The sequence below is a fragment of the Carassius auratus genome, unplaced genomic scaffold (genome assembly GCF_003368295.1).
Source record: "Carassius auratus strain Wakin unplaced genomic scaffold, ASM336829v1 scaf_tig00024596, whole genome shotgun sequence".
Classification (NCBI taxonomy): domain Eukaryota; kingdom Metazoa; phylum Chordata; class Actinopteri; order Cypriniformes; family Cyprinidae; genus Carassius; species Carassius auratus.
The window spans coordinates 30612-56001 of NW_020525361.1; the positions used below are offsets into that span (position 1 = coordinate 30612).

A 25390-nucleotide genomic window follows, 5' to 3' on the forward strand; every position below is an offset into this window, starting at 1 on the left:
AACAAAACTACTAAATAATAAAACTGTATAAAAATTAAAATGTCATGACATGCTTAAGACAGAATGCAGTAATCAAAAATTGAGCTTTGTGTGGATGTGTTATGTGTGGCTCTCTTGCGAAGCCCATTTAGCTCTATTTCAGCCGCTGGTGATATCTGTGACAGGTGACTTATCAACACACACACACACACACACACACACACACACACACAGCTAACTGAACATTCACAACCCAGCCTGAAAAACACTGCAGGAAAAACAAACAAGAGGGATTTGATTGAGTCCCACAGCTTTCAGCACAAACCAAGAACACTGTCAAATATCTGTAAGACTTTAATAAGCAACCAAAAAAATAAAAAATGAAAAAGGACAATATTACAAAGACAGACAACCGAAATAAAACCTAAAAGCAATGCAAGGCAGTAAAGCATTTAGTGGCATAGATGTGTTTTCTGTGTCCATGAGAGTTTTAGAGCGGTGGTCAACAGTATACAGCACAAACACATTACAGGCACCAATAAATCACTCCGAATAAAAACTATTAAAGCACAGATCATTTAAATAAAAACAAGAGAGAAAAATAAACAGTAAAATCAAATCATATAAAACTCAATAACATTTTACAATATGGTTCGATATGCTTACACGAGTTAATGCATTAAGTAACAGACTATTGACATTTTTTACAGCATTTATTAATCTAAGTTAATGTTCAATTCTGCATAATGATTTCTAACATTTCATATAAATGAACATGCGTTTACTATGAACAATCATGAATTAAACAATAGTAGCCTAGATTCATAAAGTAACGGATTAATAAATGCAGTAAATATTACTGACGATAGCTCATGATACCTAATGCATTACAATTCCACCAAACTGAACCTTATAATAAAGCAGAACCAACTCAAATAAAACTATGTATCCTTCATGCTCACAGAAGTGAAGTACAACACACAAGGATGTGACATCACCATTTAGCCTTTATGTATATCATGTTTATATATTTATACTATACTCGCAGGAGGGATGGTTTGTGTTGGGTGACATTAAGGCTTTTAAATGTGTGTGTGTGTGTGTGTTTACCAGTACTGTGGAACATCTAAACCAGACAACAAGGGACGACGACGACATTGAGGAGACCAGAACATCCCATATTCACAACTCCACACTCTCTGGAAATCTACTTAAACAGTCTCCCATCACAAAGGACATTTCCTTAATATTCTCAAGGCATCCGTTCCTTCATTACGGAATTCCTGGAGGAGACGTTGAGCTGGAAGGTCAGTGCGTTCTCCTCTAATGAGGAGCGAAAGCATTCTGCCTCTCAGAGCACGAGTGACGAAACCTCTTCTTCTACTCACACATTCACTGATTGCGGTCTGACCTTTCAATCAGGATGGAAACTGGGCAGCACCGAAGCCACGGCCTTATCTGTGCCAGACGGATCAGAGCGCATCAGACCACCCTTTCAGAGATGAAAACAACTTCTTTCAGCGCAACTGATCCAGACGAGGCACAAATAGGGTCACTGAATCAGGCTAACAACGCTATGGAACCCACTTTGCCCTCGGATGCTCGGGAACAGAGAGGGACAAACCAAGGGCAGCTGGTTTGACATGATTTAGAGGGAGAAAGAATATGTGTGTGTGTGTGTGTGTGATGTCCAGTTTAAATCACATTGTGTATGTGTGTGAGACCCTGAGAGACTTGAGGAATAACTCACTGCCCTCGAGTCAGACACCACTTAACACGCTGACTCACTCTCTCTCTCACACACACACACACACACACACTACACCCGATAGAAAGCTTCCCCATGTGAACTTGTCTAAACTAGTACTGTTGATATTAGATTAGAGATGTAAATATGTGATATGTGCTCTCATACAGTACAGTATTGACATGCGCAACATTCGAGCTGGATATGCACCTCGCCCCGTCTCCGTATTTACAGTTAGAAGTATAGAGGTTTTTTTAATTTTTAAGAAAAATAAAATGTGTACATACAGTAGTTTACAATCACCTCACATCGAACAATAAGCACTATCTTTCACTCTTTCAAGAGCTTCTTCATTTTATTTCCCATTTAACAAGGCAGTGTATCTCCGCGGCTGAGAGGAATGACAACAAAACAAGAAAATAACAGTGAGATGTGAGCCGCGGTGTCTGAGGAGAGGTATATTTAGCTGTGTGGCCATGGTAACTCTGGCCATGGGTTAGAATTAGAAATATAGAATCGCTGTAAACACTTTACAGTTTTTATTCATTAGCAAGAGTTAAAGCATTAGGAATCATCACCGACTGACTTTTAACAGCATGTCCACAGCATTCATTAATTTGGGTTAATGCCAATTTTGATAGTTTTAGCATCTCAAGTTAATAAACTAATATCAGTGAGTGTATTATGAAAAAACATTAATAATGAACAATAGTATATTTATAAATTAACATGAACTTGGATTAATAAATGCTGTACAAGTATTGTTGGTTCATGATAACTAAAACCATATTAACAACCTGAACAATATTGGGAAGTGTTAAATATGTGGCACACCATCCCTTCGCAAGTTTAACTGTGACATATTACAATAAATTTAGTTGAATACTTAATGTCCGTCAGGGTTCAAAGTTCACTGTGAATAAGGATGTGACCCTGACTCGCTGTTTTTATTACTACAGCGGTCTGCTACATCGTTTTATGACTGAATGCATAAGGAAACTGTACAGGAAAAACAGGAAATAGCCCTGCTTGAACTCATCTTTTCCTGACTAAATGGATTGTGGGTGAGGATGAACACACCATTCATTAACATTTGTTTTGATTTGATTAGCCCCGAAAAACCAACTGATTCACTGGTGAGTCACGTCATGGGATTGAGATATTGAGTGCTGTATAATGAGGGAACTGTGCATGTCATCTTGAGACAGATGAGTGTGTGGGGATGACTTTACAGGAAGAAAGCCCACGGAGGCGTGGCTAGTCAAATATTAGACGTGAGTGTATAACAGATCAAAAGCACTGGGCACATTTGACTCTTCTTCAAAATCTACACAATACATAAGAATAGCTTCCATAGAAGACAAAGAGATGTAGGGCCGAGGAATGTGCTCCACCCAAACTCAACTCACACCGAGTGAATCAAGTTTGAAACTGGTTTAAGTGTGAATCCAAGATCAATAAAAAAAGAACAAGTTAAAACTATTACATAAAAGCACAGTGGATTTACTTACATAACTTCATGTGTGTGCATGTCATATATATATATATATATCGCGCAGCGTCAACATCTTTAGTTTCATATTACTCCGAATGTGTCACCATGACAACCAAAGCAATAATTAGGAAATGGAAGCCTGACAGTTTCGTATTTAGTAGTCTCTATTTACTTCACCCAATCCTCCAATGTTTAAATCTGTGCTATATCCAGCGTATTAATTCATCCATTCATTAACTCAATCCATCAATTAATCCTTCTCTCGTGGTATTTGAAGCCGTAATTTGTTTTTACAATAAAATGAATATTCGTTAAGAGGAAGAAATTCAATCCTTCTGGAAGAGGTCCACGTACACCCTCCTAGAACCTCTTTCTGATCTCCTCCTACACGTAGACTGCAGTCCGAGAAATCACAGAGCCGTCCCTCTGGGACTCCATGTCATCGTCTAGGTCATCGTTATGTGGGCGGAGCTGTAGGATGGGCCCACCCCCACCAAAATGATCGTATCGCTCGTCCTCTTCTTCCAGTTCATCGAATTTCTTCCTTTCTACCTCATCCATCTCTCTACTAAGCAGGATATCCTCTGCTGTTTGAGTGTGTGTGGTCTCGAGCAGAGCCACGCCTCCTGGGTGCATGCCCTGATTGGCCGTTTTCTCATTAAGCCCCATCTCTCCCCTGTAAATGGGCGTGTTGTTGTTTCCGTTGCCATTTTTGCTTGATTTGGCAGATCCAAAGAGACGGGTAAAGGAGTCATAGGGAGCACCGGTTGGCTTGCCGGTGCCACGGTAGCCATGCTGTTGGCGGCGATTATAGAATACCAGGAAGTAGATGAGGACCGCTAACAATGAGATGGCCAGAATACACGCGATGATCACGCCGGCAATCACGCCCGCATTTGAGGAGGGAGGTGCTTGTTCTAGAGACAGAAAGGTTAAAAGAGAGAGAAGAAGAACAGAATTAGATTAATTGAAAGGACATACGTCAAATGTTTAAAGACCCAATGAAACCAAAACTGAAATGTTTGGCTTAAAGTCCATGTGTATTATAATTCAAAGCCACCTGAATGCTAGCAGACTCCTGTACGAAACAGATTCTTGTCCAATCAAATGCTCACTAGAATAAAAATGACTTGCAAATACCAAATCATGGCTCATGATTGCTACAAGTCCTTTGATATGTCCTATGATGGTGTAAATGTTAATTCTTTTAACAACAAATAATTCACTGAACCAATTCGTAAACAGACATAAACAAATCATAAGACCCTTTATTAGAACAGAAAACTTTATTCTAGTATACATATATTAGAAATTAATAATTCTCATAACCCTTTTCCTCTACTTGTTGTGAACAAGACACACATGCCAAACTGAATAAACTACATGCCTGTCTCATTCAGTTGGTCAGTAAACCCTTGTTCCCAAAAAGATGCATTAGTCAATTCAGTTCGTTCATATGATGACTTGTTAAATGAGTCCCCCAGAGTCTTTTTGAGAGCCAAAACTGTGTATTTGTTTAGTAACGTAAATGACACGGAATCATTCACGCAATAGAAAATATGTGATTTCAACAGGCAAAGGTGATTTCATGGGATCTTTACAAGACAAAAAAAATATTTCTAGTTCCTCACACAGTCCGTGTATGAATGCAAATGTGTTTGTGTGTATGCACGTGTATGTTGAATCATGTGAATGTATGTGAGATGGTGACATTTGTTCTATTCCTTAAGGGCAACAGTTTACCATAAGGTCAGTTTGCAGCATTCACACTTACAACTGAACAACAAAATATGGAAACAAGGCACTAGCATGCACCCTCACATAAAACGGAAAATAGAGGATGATGGACAAAGAGACGGATGGCTGGTTGATGGATGGACAGATGGACGGATGAGAGGAAGGAAGGCGTAAAAGAGAAGGCTGGGATTGGCAGGGGGAGACAGCAGACAGACACATCGGCCTTGAACCCACAAACACAACAGTGCACAGCTTCTTTCTCAGTGCAGCAAATGCGTGTATAAGTTTAAATGAGTGTGTGAAGACGTGACTAGCATTGCTGAAGGAGAGCAGTGCATTTGTTAACACCCAAAATAAACAACATCATCATCATCTCGAGCCCTTACATTTCTCATTGATTGTCATTGGTTTTTCTTGCAGAAACAACAGGAACACAATCACGTCTGACTGCCTCAGTCGCCGTGTCCCCGTTAGCCACCCACTGTGGCGTACTCCTCGCTCATACACATACACCTCTCCCTCCCACTGTTTCAGTCAGAGTGAGCATGCTATTCTGATCTTTGAGTCAATCTCACTGCCTGCCCGAGTCCTCTGAATTATACATGACAGTCTGATCATATAGCGGCCAGACACACACCCACGGATCTACATGGCTCCATTATCGGAAGATTTCACACATACAAACAGTCGCATAGGAGTTCCTGTCCATGCCGAAGCCCTGTCACAATGCCAGGGTGTTGGCACACGACTAAAATGGCGCTCTGAGTAGTTTACAGCAGGCTGCTACCTTGTCTGAAGTTGCAACGATGTTCAGAGTGGATTCAAGAGAAGACAAAGACCAAGAAGTGCCAAATTTCTCATAAGCAATATTTAAAATCAAATATTTAATAAATATTAATCTACTGTTTGACTAACTAAGCTGTAATCCAAGAAGATAGTTTTCTAATTCATTGAATTATAGAATTCATCCATGCATGCGTTTCATTTTTAAAAATTAGTTCTTCTTTTTTCATCAAAATTTCATATCTTGACCTTCCAGTGACACGGCAGACTTCTCTCTGGTGTCGTATGCCGGATTTCTCCAATCGTTTAGTCTGCATAAGCCATGCCCCTTTTACAGTCGACTGCAAGCTTTCACATTCAGATCTGATTCCATTCCCATAAACATCTGAATGACGGCACCAAGTCTGCAAACTATATTTTTACCTATAATCCATTTCAATCATATGCCTTTCACATAATACCCCTCTGCTTTGGTTAAAAGTTACTTAATTTAAAGGGTTCAAATTATCCAAAAATAAAAATCCTGTCATCAGCCTACCCATTCTCATGTTTCACAAAAGAAACGAAGTCATACAAGTTCAGAATGACATGACAGTAACAATTTTGGTGGAAATATCCCTTTAAGCATGAGCAACAGTAAGAGTGATACTCTCCTTGTGAACAGCGCTAATTATATTGTATTACCACTAATGTAGTCTCTTTATCTTTCTCTGAGTACTGGCAGTATATTAATAAATGGACATATTAGCGCTCTGAAAGACTCAAAGTGAATGGCTGAGTGGATGAATGAAACTCATGGAGCCTTCCCAGACAGACAAGAGGGGAAAATGTCTCTGAATGCCTCACATTTTATTTAATTTTATTTTCCTGTCACACCATTGGAAAGAAAAGAGCAGGACAAGCAAGGGAGGAGAATTTTTTTTCCATGACAGCTGGATGGAGAACATGACAGAATCTCCAGAGTTGAAAATGAATGATGGAGCAGAGAGAGAGAGAGAGAGAGAGAGAGAGAAGTGGGGGTTGAATCTATGTTAGCCTGAGAGCAACATGAGGCACAGTGTTGAGAAACGATTAGGATTCGTAGTTGGATTCCCGGCACTGGTTCCAGTGGTGGAGCTACAAAACACGCTTCAAGGTATCTCTGTTCTGCTCTCATGCTTCCAGGAGGAACACAGAGACAAGATCTGTGCGGGCCAACCTTAGTCACCATGGAGATGGTTACCAGGGGCGAAGACAGCCAGACTACTGAGAAGGTAGTGGGCATTTCATGGCTGTCAAAACGGCTGCACTTAAGCAGAAGCACTCCACAGCTACGTCCCGCAGCGCTCCACAGAACATATCTCCTCTCGCACCTGATTCCTACACTATACCCCGTGAACACCAATCAAAACACAACACATTTTGCCTGCACATGCACAGCACATACTGGCTTTGCATTACAGCATTGATTAGCATTTCCCTTCCACTCTTCCTTTGACAGGAGGATAAGAGGCCGGGAGCTGAAACAGCAGTGACTTACTTATCCTCGCCGAGAGCCTCTTTTGTGAGGAGATGGTGGGTAGCAGGTTTGGATGGCACAGAAGTGGTTCAGGCGAACAAAGCAAGAGAGTTTGGAGCGAAGAGGATGGAAGTAATGGGAGCGGAAGAGGGGAGGAGAGTGAGAGGATGCACGTGCGATGGGAGAGCCGTAGGTTCCCAAGGGGGTTGGAATGCCACCAGTGTTCATCCGCTCCACCCTCCTCTCTTGGTTCCGTCTCTTCCTGCTCATCATTTTCTCATGTTTTCTTTCCTTGAGAATATGGGAGGAACCAATAGAGGAGGGAAGGCAAGATGTTGTCAGTTTTGTGTTTGGTAGGGGAATGCACGTTTTCCAAATGAGCAACGAGCAGCCTTCAAGCCACACTGATCTGCAAGGACACGTATGTGCAGGAGAGAGAGAGAAAAGAGAGAGAGAGAGAGAGAGAGAGAGGATAGCGAGGGAAATGGAGGAAGGTAAAAAGCTTTTAAAATCCAAGTTGTGAGAGAAAAAGCACCTTGCCTCCACATTACCTAAGAGTTATTAATCTTGCTCAGCACTAGAGCAGCTCAATCCCTCCGCAGTCAACCATGTGGATATTTTATTCCATCAGCCTGTCACAGGACATCAGAATGGGCCACAAAAAAGCAAGGAGAGGACAATTTTGCATCCCATGACACCCATCAAATGTACTGTAGTGGTCGCTATAGCTTGAAACACTGGGACAGACACGAGGAGTCACAAAGCCAACCCACACCCACCAGTGATAATACAGTCCAAAATATTATGTCGGGTTAAGATACCCTCACTTGAAATGAAAGACCTAAAGATAGGGGTTCAGTATGTGTGTGTGTGTGTGTGTGTGTGTGTGTGTGTGTGTGTGTGTGTGTGTGTGTGTGTGTGTGTGTGTGTATATATATATATATATATATATTGTGACGAGTCAGCTGCCTCCTCCCTGATTGTCACCGGCACCCCGTCCTAAATCGCCGCCCTTCACCAGGCTCCCGACTGGAGTGGGTGTGTGAGAGGAGGGGCGCTGGACGAGTCAGGGCTGGCGGCGTGTGATGGGGCACACCTGAAGGAAGTGGAGCCTCATTACCGCCGCTGTTTAAAAGCCCAACGCGCCTCTCCTCAGGAGACCGGTCTCTTCCCCGTGCATGCACACTGGTGTCCTCGTGGGTCCAGGAAGGGTGCGTTGAGGGACTCCCGCGCCACCAAGACGTGAGCTGCCGGACCCGCGATCCGGATGGGAACCGCACCCGTATACACGGCCGACGGGCCAGGATGCCGGGCCGTCCATCCCCTACCAGCGCCGCGGCCGACGAGAGAGACGCGGCCGCTAGAGGAAGCCGCCGCCCCTCGCGCCCCGGACCAAGGAGGGGAGCGCGTGCGGCCGCCGGACTCCGCCCCTTACCTGGACCCTTCCTCCATGAACACTGCCTGACCCACACGAACCCCGCAGCACAACGAGGACACCAGATTCCCTGTTATTTTGGACACTTTCCCCCTTTTTGGCCACTTTTATTCCCTTTGTTTTATGATTTCTGTTAATAAAAGCCTCTCCGAGGCCTGACGCCACGCCCACTGTGTCTGTCTTGTGCTCCTCCCGTGACGCTGGTGGAGAATGCGGGCAGGCGGAGCCTAGACAGCGCAGTTGGGAAACGTCTGGTGACGTCACCCCCCTCTCGCTTGCAAACGTTCGTGAGAACCCAGACTGGGACGGAGGAAAACTGGGGACAGCCTCCCAGCCACACAAGGGGTAAGTGACTTTTCCATTGTCATTTTACCCTGTGGTTGGTTGAGGCTGTCACTAAAACCCGGTTTCTCTGTCCCTGTTCTGGTGCGCTGCGAGAGGGAGGACCGCCCGGAGAGGAAGCCCCGCCCACTCCGACCGTTTGGAGCCTGGTTGAGGATGGTAGCACTCCCGTGTGGGTGGCGCCCTGGGGACGGGGATGTCGCTTGGGAGGGGGAATGTGACGAGTCAGCTGCCTCCTCCCTGATTGTCACCGGCACTGTTCAACACCACCCAAACACAGCTGCACTCAACCTCACCCAAACACAGTCACACTCACGCTCCTCTCTTTGGAAAGCATCCATCAGAATATTATGGGAACTGTGTGTCATATTCAGACATGTTTTTCCAGATCAAGAAAGTCCCAGACTAAAATAAAATTCACTATCAGACACTATCAGACTAGTCAGGAACAGCTGAAGGCTGAGGGATGACAGTGTATGCAGGGAGTTCTTGAGAATAAATAGTGACGAACAAAACGCATACAGATGAGAAAAGTGCCAACAAACTGCCTTCTGTCTGAACTGTAACCCCTTGCTTGTCTGAAATGAACTCTTATTTTTCCAACTACTGCCATGTCACCACCTCACACTCACCCCAGTGGAAATGTGTGAGGAACCTGTAATCAAATACTATACAGACAGACTCACCCCTCACGAAGACGGAGATCTGATCTCTGCCGTACCCCAAACGGTTTTTGACCTCACAGATGAAGGTGGTGTTGAGGGTGTCATCCACCTTCTGCACAGCGAGCCGATTTTCCTGCACCTGCACCGTTTCAGGCATCAGTCCAGACAAACTGAGGGACAAAATCCAGACAATATTAGCACAGCGTTTCTGACAGAACTGGTGGACATCTTATTCTGGCCAAGAACTGCCCACTTAGGCAGAAGTGGTCACCTGACTGATCTTTTGTTATGTTTTTACACTGCCTTTAAATGCGAGTTTATCTTTAATTGTAGGTACCACAAGAACATCCTGACATTGAAAAAACTGCACAAACGTGTCTCCAGAGATGTATAGTAACGAAGTAGAACTACTTCACTACTGTACTTAAGTACTAAAAGGCGGTATCTGTACTTTACTAGAGTATCATTTTTTTCTCCTACTTCCACTTTTACTTCAGTACATATTTTCGCTGAGTTTAATACTTTTACTCCGATATTTTTTTATGTGCTGCATCGTTACTCGTTACAATTATAATAATGTTACGAATCATTCCATTACAAACCACTGCCAGAACTGTAGATGGCATGGCAGGTTTGATGAAGCTGGCACATCATTGAGCGAATCAAGCGAGACTGCGCGTGCTGACTGAACTGCTGTGAAGAGAGAGATGAACACCGAGCCGAGCCAGATAATGACTCGTTCACGAGTCAAGAACCGGTTGCATCGGTTTTCGGATGACCAGTAACGTTAGTTCTTTCTGATAGTTCGATTCAATAAACCAGTTGAAGAAAACAGTTCAACGATTCTTTTGCGCTCGATGCAATGGCGTCATTGGCGTTGACTGCACCTGGGCTCATAACATTAACACAGAATCAGTTCAGAATCAATCACCAAAAGAATCAGTTCGGTTTCAGACGCTCTGTGTGTCGGTTTGCTTCATGCTAAATCACACATGCGCAGTATCATCAGCTCATCAGTTCACGAATCGGACGCGTCTGACAGAAACGGTTCTTGACTCGTGAACGAGTCATTATCTGGCTCGGCTCGGTGTTCATCTTCAGTTCTCTCTTCACATCAGTTCAGTCAGTGTCAGAGATGTATAAAGTACTAGAGACCCATACTTGAGTAAAAGTACAACTGCTCTATCAAAAAAGTGACTTGAGTAGAAGTTGAAGTGCTCTTTAAGCACCACACTTAAGTAGAAGTACTAAAGTATTCAACATTTTTTGTACTTAAGTATTGCAAGTAGTCCATTTTAAAATTTACTACTCAAGTACTGAAAGTAAAAGTAGAAGTATTGTGTTATGTAGCTATTAAAGAAAGTAGTCAAAAGTTTGAACATATTGTTTTTACTATTTCAAATGATTAACCTAAAGGACAATCACAATTCCTTTGACTGTAACTTCTTGTAAACAAAAAACAGTTACTAGGGTTAGTTAGCCCAATTTGCAAAATTATGTCATTAATAACTTACCATCATGTTGTTTCAAACCCGTAAGACATCAGAGGGTCATTTAGAATTTTTTGAAGCATCCAAAATACATTTTGGTCCAAAAATAGCAAAAACTATGACTTCATTCAGCATTGTCTTCTCTTCCGTGTCTGTTGTAAGACAGTTAAGATGAATTAAGCTGTTAACTTGTTTAATGTGTCTGACACTCCCTGAGTTAAAAAAAAAAAACCAATACCCCGGAGTAATTCATTGACTCAAACTGACTGAACTGCTGTGAAGAGAGAACTGAAGATGAACACCGAGCCGAGCCAGATAATGACTCGTTCACGAGTCAAGAACCGTTTCTGTCAGACGCGTCCGATTCGTGAACTGATGAGCTGATGATACTGCGCATGTGTGATTTAGCGTGAAGCAAACCGACACACAGAGCGTCTGAAACGAACTGATTCTTTTGGTGATTGATTCTGAACTGATTCTGTGTTAATGTTATGAGCCCAGGTGCAGTCAACGGCAATGACGCCATTGCTTCGAGCGCAAAAGAATCGGTGAACTGTTTTCTTCAACCGGTTTATTGAATCGAACTGTCAGAAAGAACTACCGGTGATCCGAAAACCGATGCAACCGGTTCTTGACTCGTGAACGAGTCATTATCTGGCTCGGCTCGGTGTTCATTTCTCTCTTCACAGCAGTTCAGTCAGCACGTGCAGTCTTCTTAATCGCTTGATTCGCTCAATGATGTGCCAGCTTCATCAAACCTGCCATGCCATCTACAGTTCTGGCAGTGGTTTGTAATGGAATGATTCTTAACATTTTTATAATTGTAACGAGTAACGATGCAGCACATAAAAAAAAATATCGGAGTAAAAGTATTAAACTCAGCGAAAATATGTACTGAAGTAAAAGTGGAAGTAGGAGAAAAAAATAATACTGTAGTAAAGTACAGATACCACCTTTTAGTACTTAAGTACAGTAGTGAAGTAGTTCTACTTCGTTACTATACATCTCTGGTCAGTGTACTGTTTGAGTCAATGAATTACTCAGTCCGGGATATTGGTTTGTTTTAACTCAGAGGGAGTGTCAGACACATTAAACAAGTTAACAGCTTAATTCATCTGTGGATTAATGCGCATTGGAGACGCGAACTGTTTAAAACGATTCAGTTCGATTTGGTGGACTGTTTCAAAAAGATCCGGTTTACATCGAATGATTCGTTCGCGAACCAGATATCACAAACTGCTTTGTTTTTAACTGTCTTACAACAGACAAGGAAGAGAAGACAATGCTGAATAAAGTCGTAGTTTTTGCTATTTTTGGACCAAAATGTATTTTCAATGCTTCAAAAAATTCTAAATGACCCTCTGATGTCTTAGGGGTTTGAAACAACATGAGGGTAAGTTATTAATGACATCATTTTGCAAATTAGGCTAACTAACCCTAGTAACCCTTTTTTGTTTACAAGAAGTTACAGTCAAAGGAATTGTGATTGTCCTTTAGGTTAATCATTTGAAATAGTAAAAACAATATGTTCAAACTTTTGACTACTTTCTTTAATAGCTACATAACACAATACTTCTACTTTTACTTTCAGTACTTGAGTAGTAAATTTTAAAATAGACTACTTGCAATACTTAAGTACAAAAAATGTTGAATACTTTAGTACTTCTACTTAAGTGTGGTGCTTAAAGAGCACTTCTACTTCTACTCAAGTCACTTTTTTGATAGAGCACTTGTACTTTTACTCAAGTATGGTTCTCTAGTACTTTATACATCTCTGCGTGTCTCCCAGAACTTGTGTCAAAGCCAGCCAATCAGAATAGAGGGTGCCAGATGTGTGCAGTATGCATCAGAGGGTTCATGAATGGAATAGATGGTGTGTGTGGGCATTATCTTAAGTCAGGTGCACGCTGTGCAATTTTTTGTGTTTTGCATTTGTTGTTTGTCAGACTGTACAAGATGATCTCAAATGGGCCAAGCCAAGACTTTGGTCCCAGTCTTCCAGTTGAATTTCATAAGAGCCCTCAAACTGCATGACAGTTTTGTACAACTTTTGACACGGATAAAACTTTGTTGGAAAACAAGGTTCTGTGCATAGGCCAGAGGTGTCCAATCCTGCTGCTAGCGGGCCAATGTTTTGCAGTTTAACTTCAGTCTGCCCCAACACACTTGCCTGGAAGCTTCTAGTAATCCTGAAGACTAGGATTAGCTGGTTCAGATGTGTTTCATTAGGATTTGAGCTAAACTTGACTGGAAGGCAGCTCTTTGGGAGCAGGTTTGGACAATGGTGAACACACCTGAACCAGTTTATAAAGCTCTTCAGGAACACTAAAAACTTGTAAGCGGTTGTTCTGGAGCTAAACTATGCAAAAAAGGGGGCCTCACGCAGAAGGATTGGATAACCCTGCATGAAACAATCAAAGACTGGACATTTTGCTCCATTAAAAGTCTTTTAAAATCTTTGAAAGACAGTAAAATGCTGCAAACAAATCTAGAGTGTGAACCTCGCTTAAGGGTGAGACTATTCAAAACTGAAAGCGAGAAGAAATGCTCACGTTTTCCAGGTGACAGTGGTGGGGCTGGGGTTTCCATCTGCCTGACAGGTCAAAAATGCACTGGTCCGACCCCTGTACCAGTTGTTGTCATACCCTACGATCTGCACCCGGGGAGGATCTGACAGAGAAAAAAAAGAGTAAATCGAAGGATCAAATTACTAGCCTTTTAGAATGAGTTTAGCCTAGCTTGTGTTTCTGGTCCAAGCAGCACTGTAAAGCCTCAGGGTAATTTGCTTGACGGCCGTTACTAATGTCTGGCATATTGTGTAGACACATTACTGGCCTGGACCAATAGAGACATGACTCACTAAAGCGATTCTAAGCTATAGCAACAGGGAATGCTTAGCGTAACAGCCTTTGGATCAGTGGTATCTGGAGTATTTCATGGTCTGGCTGAAATCTTACATTCAACAACAAGTTTCATGGGGAAGGTCTCCGGTTGGGTCATGGTACGGTGTGACACCACGCAGCTGATGTCTTTGCCATTATCCGACGGCTGTGGAGCCAGCATGTAGACACTCTGGACGGTGATCGTATTATCAGGATTTTTCGTCTCAATCGGCGTCGTCACATTTCCGTTAAGCGCTGTGGACCAAGAAATAGTCGCTGCCGGACGGCCATTGGATGATTCACAGCGCGCCACGATGACTGGGGTTTTGCCGGCGGGAACTGTGACTTTTGTAGCTAAGTTCTTCGGTTTAGCTGTGGGAAAGAGAGAGAGTATGACCTTTATTTGATGCTATAATGTGAAGGAGGATAAGGGGAAGATGAGAGGAGGAGGGGAGGAAGTGGAGACGGGAAGATCACAGCTCTGCTTGTTCTGCCACACGCTAGCACAGCGCTAACATTGTACTCACGTTTCACTCTGAGAAAGACATCAAAGAGAGGGAAAAGAGAAAAGCAGGGGAGACGGGGAACGACAGGGAAGTGACGAGCTCTCAGCATGATAAGCAGGCAGATCAATAGCAGGGAGAGAGAGGAGAGGAGGGGGCAAGAGAGCGAGAGACCGGCCAAGGTTACTGCCACATTTCACACACATTAACAGCAGCACAATTGATCTGACAATACCATTTATAAATCCCCTTTAAGCCCACAAACAGACACGGACAGGAGAGTGAGTATGCGTACACACACATACTCCATGAAACAGACCAAGGCTGCAACCGACAAATATTTTGATAATCGATTCAAGCTGTCACTTGTCGTTACAGTCCTCTCCCCCACCCAAAAAAATTGACAATTTTTTTTTTTTATAAAAATTTTATTATTTGTTCTTAAAAACACATTTCCCCCAGTTTTTTATTTATTTAAAATAATGCTGTCTATCAATTAGTACAGCAAATAATCAGATAAAAAAAAAATGCCTTATGCTCGTGATTGCTCCTAGTTTTTGTTTTTTGGATCAACTGGATTAACAAAATCTATTTTCCCTTGTATTTTATGGGGGGGGACTCAATTTCCCGCTATTTTACTGAAGAAAAATATCTTCAAACAATATGCAAACTAAATAATATTAACGATATATTTCTAATCTGATGAATGCACACCAAACATTTTAATAAAGCTATACATGTAAATACATATACATTTTATAAAATCAATGAAATTTATGATTTTTTTTATTAGTCATTGCAGTTGTTGACGTTTCTTTTCCTCCTGCCCACACAAACACATACTCACCCAGCATGATCAGCGAAGTGACGCCCTGTTCGTTGCCAGAAGGGTAGGTGGCATATTCACAGATATATCGGCCCTCATCGGTCATCTTCACTTCTCTGATCTTAATGGATGGGTTCTCCAAAGAGGGCGGATCTGTTACAAAACTGACACGTCCCGATACAGGGGAAATTGTTGGGTAATTTGCTCCAAAACTTGGATGGAATACTGCAATGTTGGTTCGATCTCCATTAGTCGGTTCAAAGATCCATGACACCTGCAGGCCAACAGAAACAAAAACAATTCAGATGACGACCAACTGATGCTTACAGCACATCAGATGCTTTCAGAAAGTTCTTACTTCAACCCCTGTAAACAAGTTTTCTACAAACTCTTAATCATTGGCTTTCACAGCTCTGCTTTAGACTGGCAGGAAACAGGTGAATTCAAACCTGAGTGAGCTGTGTTGCGCCTGGGTTCTGAAACTGGCATCGCAGTGTCACTGTCTGACCAGGATATGACACGACTTCAGGCTCCACCCTCACGTGCTGAGCCAACGACCCTGCAAAGAAAAGAGAAAAGGCCCTGAGAACAGGAAACAATCTTCACTTCTGTCCGGCTAAATTCAGGTGACCCGCGACCACCTCACTGAACGCGTCAGAGAGAAATTCAGCACATACAAGTATAGTCTAGGAGTTCAGGGAAAGCGAAATAAATGATAAATGAGGTAACAACAAAACAGCAAGTAGGCCAATGTTTCTGATCCCAGCCGGGGTGTGAGAGGGTGCGAATTTAGATGTGAATGTGTGTGCGTGCAAGCGTATGTGAAAATATCTAAGAAAAAGAAAAAAAAACATTCAGCTCGCTCTCTGCAGGAAGCATTCATCATCCACCACAACCCTGACAGAACCCATTCAACGAGTATGTGAGTGTGTTATGTGTGTGCGCACATCAGTGTGGGGTATAAAGTGGTAAAGAAATGAAAATTTCACACAAAACACAGTTTAGTGTCATGGGAGCACTGTATATATCTCAGAGTGCTCATGCGGACTTACAACTGACTCAGCAGTTTCTGATTCCATTCTTCCCCATCATTTCCTGTCCTCTCTCGCTCTACTGTGGCCTTCTAAAAGTGGCAAATCTAATGCATAAATGTACGGTCACATTTACCTTTTTCTTTTTTTCACTTAACTTTTGTTGTCAAAATACATTCATTTCAATAAGAATCTGTGCAATCAGGATTTTGTGTGACATTTGCGCAGATTTCACATCGAGCTGACTGTGAATCCACCGTGCTGACTAACAGAAAGCTGACTGGTTTGAAAGGGACTTCAATGTGAAGTCTTCAATGTGTACACTATTGACAATAAACAATGGCCCATTTTAGCATGCAAAATTTCGCTAATGCGACCAAAAGTGAGATGAGGCATGAACAATCCTGTCAAAAGCTGGTACCCTTTTAAATCATATTAATATGAACACTTCAGATAGTAATATTTTCACTTTAGATACTACTATGTACCGTCCAAATGGCAGTCTTATCCTGAGAGTGTACAGTATGCAGGTATAAAACTAGTTAAACCGGTTGGTCTGCTAACCAGCTGAAAAGACCGAAACTCACAAATGAGAAAACACTGCCTCATCAAAACTGTGAAATTCAGTGGAAAAGAAAAAGAAAGCACTTGAAAAAGTAAACATGTTTTATGGGAACTCTCGTTTGCTTCCTTATTAGTTTTATCAGGAACAGACAGAGGTGTCCAGAAGTCCACATTGTAAATATGGGATTCCACATTTTTAGTTTAGGAATCACATTAATAATGTGACTCTTTTGTCTTCTTCTGTTGAAACTCAACATGCTCTCTGGATGAATCATGCAGGAGAACCTGACCATCAGGATTTTATACAAATTTGTGGAGCTTCGGTGATGCCGTCAGTAAAATACAGCAGGTGTGGAAGTGCAAACTAAACCCTCTCAAATTCAAGTTCATTTTCATTTAAACTTTTCTCCTAAATTGTGATGCTGATAATATAATTTGTAGAAGTAATACATTTGTATTAATAAAACCATAAATTTAATTAGAAAAATGAAAGCATTTGCCTTCGCATCTGTCTTTTGGACCCCACTACGTCTCTTTCGAGCTCTTGCAGGTGCTCAATCTGAGACGAGGGTGCGCCTCTGTGTGTGTGTGTGTGTGTGTGTGTCTCCATCGAAGCGATTACTTCTGAGCCTGCTTTTAGCACCGCTGAGCCCTGTTATTGAAAATCTCCCTCTCTCGGTCTCTCTCTGGATGGAAAGTGAGGATAGGTCATTACACTGATGTGTAGAGGGGGTCAGCAGTCCATCAGGACGCTAAACACATTCACTTCTCACCTCAACATACAGCAGCACGGTGTGGAAATGGAGAGGAGGGAAGGGGGTAGAAGATCGAGAGATGTAATAAACTGAAAGCACTTGAGAGATACATTCTACCTCAGTCAGTGCAGATGGTATATTTCTCGCAAATGAAAAAGGCTGTAAAGGGATACACCTACAGTCCCTTCTATTGTACAGTATATATACAGCACAGGTGATCTTAAAGGTCCTCGGTCACCTCTAGTTTTTCACATCTGAGAGTTTTGTTTTGTCCACTGAAACATTTTCAATCGTCTGAACTAGGATCAGAGGAAAAGTTACAAGAATAAGAAAAAAAGAAAGAAATATAGCTACCAATTAAAAAGGCTGTTCATCTATACGTCAACTTCGTTTCCATTAGTATAAAACTAAAAATGACAAAAGATCCAAAGCAGCATTGAAAACCGAATGAGAGACAGAGGCTGTGTGTCAAGAGTGTTTCTGTGTGCTTGCTGCCTGCAGGTGACATGCCACACACACACACACACACACACACACACACACACACTCAGAGGCCGTTTATGTAAATCACACACCACCATTCAGAGGCCTGTCACCCATCATCATGTCTCACACACACACACACACACACAGGGAAGACTGCTGCCTTAAATCTGCTCCTCATCTTTTCATTCTGGGAGAAAACGGTTCAGTCCAGTGCAGACGGTGACAGATGAGCACCCAAAATGAGAGTTTAGATGGGAGACAACGTGCTGTGACTACCAATTGAGTATGTATGTGTGTGTGTGTGTGAGTAGACCTTCATTTTATATCACAAGGACAGATGACGGAGCATACAGGTTCTATCCGCAGAGCTCATTATCACTCATACTCACACATAATCAGAGTAACTGTGTGGTAAGCAGGAAAATGGAGATGTCCAGTGAGTGAATGCGAATCATTCATGACACAGCTGATGTGAGCAGAGAGAGGATGAAGACTGAGGGCTGGGAACAGATGGAGATGAACAGCTGGAGGGGGTCTGTGGGGAACGCAGCCGTGCGTGTGTTTGCGCGTACAGTAAACATTAATGTGCATACGCAGATGTCTCAAAGTGTGAAACTGTACCTTCTGTTTTTTGGGACTTTTGACACTTTATTGATAGAGAAATGAGAGACATGAAACATGACACAAAGATACAGTTTGAATTCCAACCATGGCTTCCCATATACTGAAAAACACTAAAACAAGATAAAAAAAATTGTGTGTGTTTTTTGGAATTTACACTTTTATTCAGCAAGGAAACACAGTAAGAACTTTAACTTTCCAAATCAACTTTTTCTTTGAAACAAACATAAAAATATGTACTATTGCTATAATTTTTTTTTTTTATAATTTATTTCAATATAACTGATTTACTGTATTTTTAAACAAAAATATTTTTAAACAAATAAATACAGCCTTGGTGAGCATTATTTAATTAAAAACATTAAATAAAACCTTAACAAATCCAAACTTTTGAGCAGCAGTGTACACTGCATAATATTTTAACAGGTTTCTTCTTTGGTAAATGCATCTTTTTTTAAGGAAGTAAAACAAATGCAGTATGCAAACTGCAGTATGTCAAATGACCGATCTCAGAGGTCCTAATACTCAGTATTCGTGAAACAGAAGGTAAACAATCCCCAGAAGACCTACTGCATCGGCTGAGATTGTGAAGATTCAACCAGTGGACACTTTTCTATCCCATGAGGCCGCAGGAGCAGAGAAGCCATTCGATTAAAAAGTTTTACAAAAAAAGTAAGCAAGTCAAGCTGCTTGTTTCGAGTAAGTGCAATAGGTTTCTGTCATTATTTATTCACCATCATGTTGTTCCAAACCCATGAATGTATGACACAAAAAAGGTAATCTGATGAAATGTTGATAACCAAACCGGTTCTATATTTATATTTAATGTTTTTTGTCCATACAATAGAAGCCAATGGCAACCTGTTTGGTTACCAGCATCCAGATCCATCTGGAGCAGATGCCCTTCAGATCGCACTACCACCATTAAAACATTTCAATAGTGTGTTAGAATTTTGACCAGATATCTCTGTATAAAGCATGTGTGGTTATGACACCAAACACACACACAGGAAAAAGGGCAGTTGTCACACAGCCCCATTCACTTTCACCACACACACAATTATGAGCTAATGAGGCCTGAGAGAAAGAATGAGGGCCATGTGCAGCTTGAAATGAAGCACAAATCAAGTATTTGCCTCTTTGTACAAATGCGTGCAACACACACACACACACACACACACACAGATTGAGAGGAATGACACATAACCAAGGCAAGGGACTTCCATCCTACAGGCTAAATTATTCATCTGCCACTTACGATCAAGCGAGAGAGACAAGAATAACAACAAGATGCTTTTTGCAAGGACTGAAAGAGAAGTGTTTCACTCAAATAAACCATGGGCTTCTCATTTTCGATTAGGCCGTGACAGTTGGTGCATCGCTACAGTCGTTTCTCGTTTTGCTGGACACGTCGAGCCTTCACCTGCATGTATTCTGGGCTTGCAACAGCCATCAATCATCAGCGTATCTTGAATGTTACTGGCCAGAGGTGACCAATCAGATTAGGAGACGAATGATTACTGTTTGTTGGTGCTCACAAAAAAATCCTTAAGATTAGAGAAAAACGAAAACCAAACATACTTGACACACAGACCACAATGAATGTTTAGAGAGCTAATCGAAGGACTAATCTAGAAACGTGTGTCTGGAAAAACAGGTTTTGCTATTCTTGTGGAGATTAAACATCAGAAAATGTCCCAGAAGAGAATTTTAACTACATTTGAAACACTTTATTTCTAATATGGTAGTACTGATATTAAAAACCAGGTGAGCATACAAAGCACATTTGCTCTGAGCCCAAACCACATTCAAAGTAGTTGTTTTGCATCTAGAAATCATAAATATCTTAAACACAAAGAAAGTCCTTCTTTCAGTGCTCAATTTTAATGTCATGTACATAATCCGAACATAAGCGATATGTAGAGGATCACGTGACCAGTCCTTTAACAATTCGATAATTAAACACTTTTGGTTCCTCTTTACTTCTGTTCCCCTGCACACATACAAACACACTCACTCTAGCCCCTTTCACACTGCACGTCGGACCCGCAATATTCCCGTAACATTGCCTGGTCGCCTTCTGTGTGAAAGCAACCACGTCCCGGAATTGATTACCGAATCGAACCCGGGTCGGGGACATAGTAACATTGCGGTAATCGATCCGGAACGAGCGCTGTGTGAACAAAAGCCAGATCTAATTCCGTATCGAAGTGATGACACGCGTTATCGCGCGACTCTTTTACCGGCTGTTTTGAAGGAAGATCAACATTCGCGACGAAAACATATGTGCAAACTGTAATGAAGCAGAGATCAGTTAGTTCCTCACTTTCCGCGCTGACTCAGAGATCGTTTGCTTGCTTCAGTTAAAGTATAACGTGCCAAGCGTTGTCGACTCGCACATTACACGTCACGCGCTGATGTCACGTGTCGTTACGGGATCTTCAAGGGTTGTGTGTGAAAGCACGCACATATACCGGGTCATCACTGGCAGTGTGAATGTGCCAAATCTAGCGACCAGGGAACAATTGCAGGAACACTTTACCCCTGTATTTGCCGGAATGGCAGTGTGAAAGGGGCTTCTGTGTGTGGTGTGTAATTGGATTCCTGTATTTTCCAGAAGGAGGGAACCCATTCGGGTAGTCGCTTCTGGGTAAAAGTAAAGAGATAGCACAATCTTCAGCCATAGCTAAGAGACCGCAGCCAATCAATCTCATTACACTAAGCTTCAATCGGGTACAATACAAGCTCACAGCAGGCTCGCATTTACCTAAACAATCCTCTGAAGAGCTGGTCAACGACCTGCCAGGTGTGTGTATGTACACACACACACACACACACACACACACAACCGAACCCTAACAGGAAACTGTGCATTTTTATTTTCTCAAAAAAACTCATTCTTTATGATTTATAAGCGTTTTGAAAAATTGGGACATGGGTTATGTCCTCATAAGTCACCCTCTCCTTGTAATACCTGTGTCATACACATGTCATAACACAAAGTTGTGTCCTGATATGTCACAAAAACAAGAGCACTCACACACACGGAGACACACACACCTAATTGCATTTTATTCTAATTGAACATGAGATAAAAAGTCAGTGTTTTGCTTTTCCTGTTTGTCACTTGTTAACAAGTAGTGTGTCAAACATTATAATTTTATGTTTGTAAATGCAATAAATTCAAGTATTATTAAGTGTAAGCCAGGACTGTTTAGAGCTCGGATCAGAGTCCACAGACCCCCTCAGATGCATTCACAGCACGCTTTCTGAACATACATTCATTACAGCATCTGTAAACACACAGAGAGTCAGTAAACACTCAGCTCAAAGGAGCTAAATGGCCTAGCAAAGCACACAGACACAAAACAGCCCGTCTGAGGAGAATGAGGGGGCAGGTAGGGTGAGCCGTGTGTGAGGATAGACAGCACCGCATTTACTAAGCTCAGACATGCTTCACTGAACACATTTACCAAGCGCTTCACTACTTGGGTGTAGCAGCATTGAAACTAGGTTTAGATTACATCACTTTGGTCAATACAGAGCTCACAACAAGGAATAAAAGTTACTTTTAAAGGTTCTGCCTCTCTGGTTGGGGTGTGTGCAGTAAACTATAAATCTAATTTGGTTATAAAGCATCACAATCACAGATAAATCTCGCTGATTCACAGCAGAAGAATGCAGAGACGGAAATATCTGGATCGCAAATCTATACTTTTTTTTCCCGGTGAGCCTCAGAGAGACGGACACACACACACTTACATGGTGTGTAGACAGACAGAGGGGATGAGGTCGGGTTTAACATCTGCTCCATCACAATGACCAACAGAAATGATTTCACGTTTCAAAAATGTCGATAATGTTTCTCTTGATAACACTGGCACAGAGAGGCTTAAACGTGAATCCTCTGCCTTTATCAGCACATGTTGAGTCAAAGTCGAACAATACAAGAGGAAATCAATCAATCACACATCTGCTGATAGCACACACACAAGATCCAACACCCCCATTAATTAAACTAGCTCCCTATAATTATACTGAACTTCAAAGAGGGTGACAGAAAGAGAGAAGGGAGAGGGGGGTGAAATAGAAGGAAAGAACAGGGAGCTGATTACATGAATAAATGCATCGTTGTTGACTCCTGTGAGAAACTAACAGAGGTACAATATACATTACGCAGATCATCAAAGAGCTAAACATGACACGTACGAGAGGGGCTAAAGGAAACACACACATGCAGTATTAAGCTGTTAAATGAGCTGGCTGCCAGCGTCTCCTTTTAAAGGATGTGATGGAGATTAGGCTGAGGCGGCAGAGATTTGCCACCACTTTTGATTAGGAAAGGATCATCCTGGATTTTCTAAACATCACACGTACACACTCGCACATCAGAGACGCGGCTAATTACAAATGCTCACAGGCGCACACAAATGCCCTCACACACTCCAGCAGCGGTGTCTAACTAATTACCTGCTGGAAACGACAGGATCTGCAGGTGAGAGGAGAGAAAAAGACCGTTAGAACTTTAACACCTGAGAAAGTAGAGAAGAGAAAAAAGAGGAGAAGAGAATGAAGCTGTTATCACTTAAACACGGGACAGAAGAAACAAGATGAGAGTAGTATGAGAAGTAATGAGACCGATAAGAAAAGAACAAGAGGGTTTTAATTTAACACAAATAACTAGATAAGAGAGAACTGAGAAAATATTAGACTGCTATCATTTAGCACCTGAGAAAGAAGAGGAGAGGAGATGGTTACCAAAAAGAATAATAATAATAAAATCCATCAATGAATTATGATTCTCTTTAATGATCCTGAATCGATCCACAAAAACTGGCACGCATATGAACACATAAAAAGATAATGCTATTCAAAGTGGATAAACTTTGGCTTCAAACATGGTGTGCCGAAAGATCCCTAAAGGAGAGGTTTATAACAAAACCTGGAAAAACTCAAATAAACAAAGATGCTGGGAGACCAGAAGGTTATCATCATCTGCTTCTCCTCAAACTCAGCGACTGACACATTCCAGAGCAGATCAGAGAAGGAACTCAGCTTATCTATGAATGATCAGCCACAGGAGATCCGGACACTAGGAGTACTGAAAAATGGGTCGTAAACCCATCACCCTTTTATTTCCAGGAATAAGCAGAGGTGGAACAGGAGGAGGGAGAGAGAGAGAAAAAAAAAAGCGAGTGAGCAGAGAAATGCAACAGCTGTTTCCCATCACATCTGCACAAAGACACGGCCATCAGCTCACAGACACTGCCCTGCGGAGGAGAGAGACAGACACAGGGTGGTGTGTGTGTGTGGATGGTCACGGTGGGGGTGAGCGGTAGATGGAATATGGAGGGGGGGGGGGGCACTGAGTAACCTGCTCTGCATTCCCCTTGAGTGAGTCTTTCACTCCCTCAGACAGCTGAAGTTCCTCTCGCTCTAGCTCCCTTCTTCTGACACTCTGAACAAGAAGGGCCTGTGTGAGTTCAAAGATGAAGGAACCCAAAGGAAAGTGTGCGAGTGTGTGTGCAAATGTCCTCATCAGACCCTGCCACACCGTCAAGGCATGGCAGTCGCAGCAGAGAGGAGAAATAGGACACATCCATCTGAAGCGGAGTGTGTTGAAGAAATGGCCCCTCACACCTCAAGTGACAGGGCTGTTTTTAGATTTATTTTGAAGGAAAATTAAACTAAAATTTACACAAAGCAACTACAATAAAAAAAAATAAAAAAAACTGGACTGGACACACACAAACAAATTGCTGCCCAAGTGGAGTAGTATTTCAGGGAGTCATAAAGATTAGGAAAATCTAATCAAATCAAAACACACACACACACACACACACACACACACACACACACACATCTAATTGGCTGTGAGGTCATCAGATGTGTAGAGGGGCATCATTTCCATGGCAACAGATGAATTAACACCCTCAACACCACTCTGAGATTTCGTCTCCGGTAACCACTGGAGATGGAGACACACACACACACACACACACACACACACACACACACACAAGCAGTAGGTTTCTCTCATTCTAGGTCACCACTGAGAGTAAATGGCTGATAGATAATAATGAATCAAACGGAGGAGATGAATCAGACTGGAGGTCTCCTGTTGAAAAACACACTAGTACACACAAACACACACATCTGCCTTTAAATCTCCCTCTCACAAGCATTTGTTGACTGATAATGGCCACTAAAGTAAACAAATGCTACATTGTTTGCTTTGCTTTCAGTCCGTCTTGATTGATCTCTCAACCACTGAGAACTAAACCAAAATATTTACTTTAGTTCAAAGAGCCATTATTCAGAGCATCTCTGATCTGAAGTGATTTACACACATGCACATTTACTTAATGTAAACAAAAAAAGTAACTAATTTTAACCTGAAACTCTGGCACTTTCTTACAATCAAGTGCAAGCTTGAATTCAGATCTGACTCCATCCAATCAACAACCTATACAGAAACAAGTCCCTGGCCTAATAAAAAAAAAAAAAAAAAAGTTTTTGATAATCTGGATCTGTAACAATATGCAAAAAAA

General features: G+C 41.9%; 1 protein-coding gene across 1 annotated transcript in view; it reads right to left on the reverse strand.

Annotated features, from left to right (window-relative positions):
• Positions 1–315: 315 nt before the first annotated feature.
• LOC113078193 (nectin-2-like) overlaps positions 316–25390 on the reverse strand; it is a 34597-nt gene continuing 9522 nt past the window's right edge. Inside the window, exons 2-7 of the mRNA XM_026250502.1 lie at positions 15832–15941; positions 15404–15656; positions 14129–14425; positions 13724–13841; positions 9703–9851; positions 316–4138 (exon numbers count right to left, since the gene is read on the reverse strand). Coding sequence (XP_026106287.1) covers positions 3606–4138; positions 9703–9851; positions 13724–13841; positions 14129–14425; positions 15404–15656; positions 15832–15941 — 1460 coding nt within the window. The 3' untranslated portion in view covers positions 316–3605. The remainder of the gene's footprint in view (positions 4139–9702; positions 9852–13723; positions 13842–14128; positions 14426–15403; positions 15657–15831; positions 15942–25390) is intronic.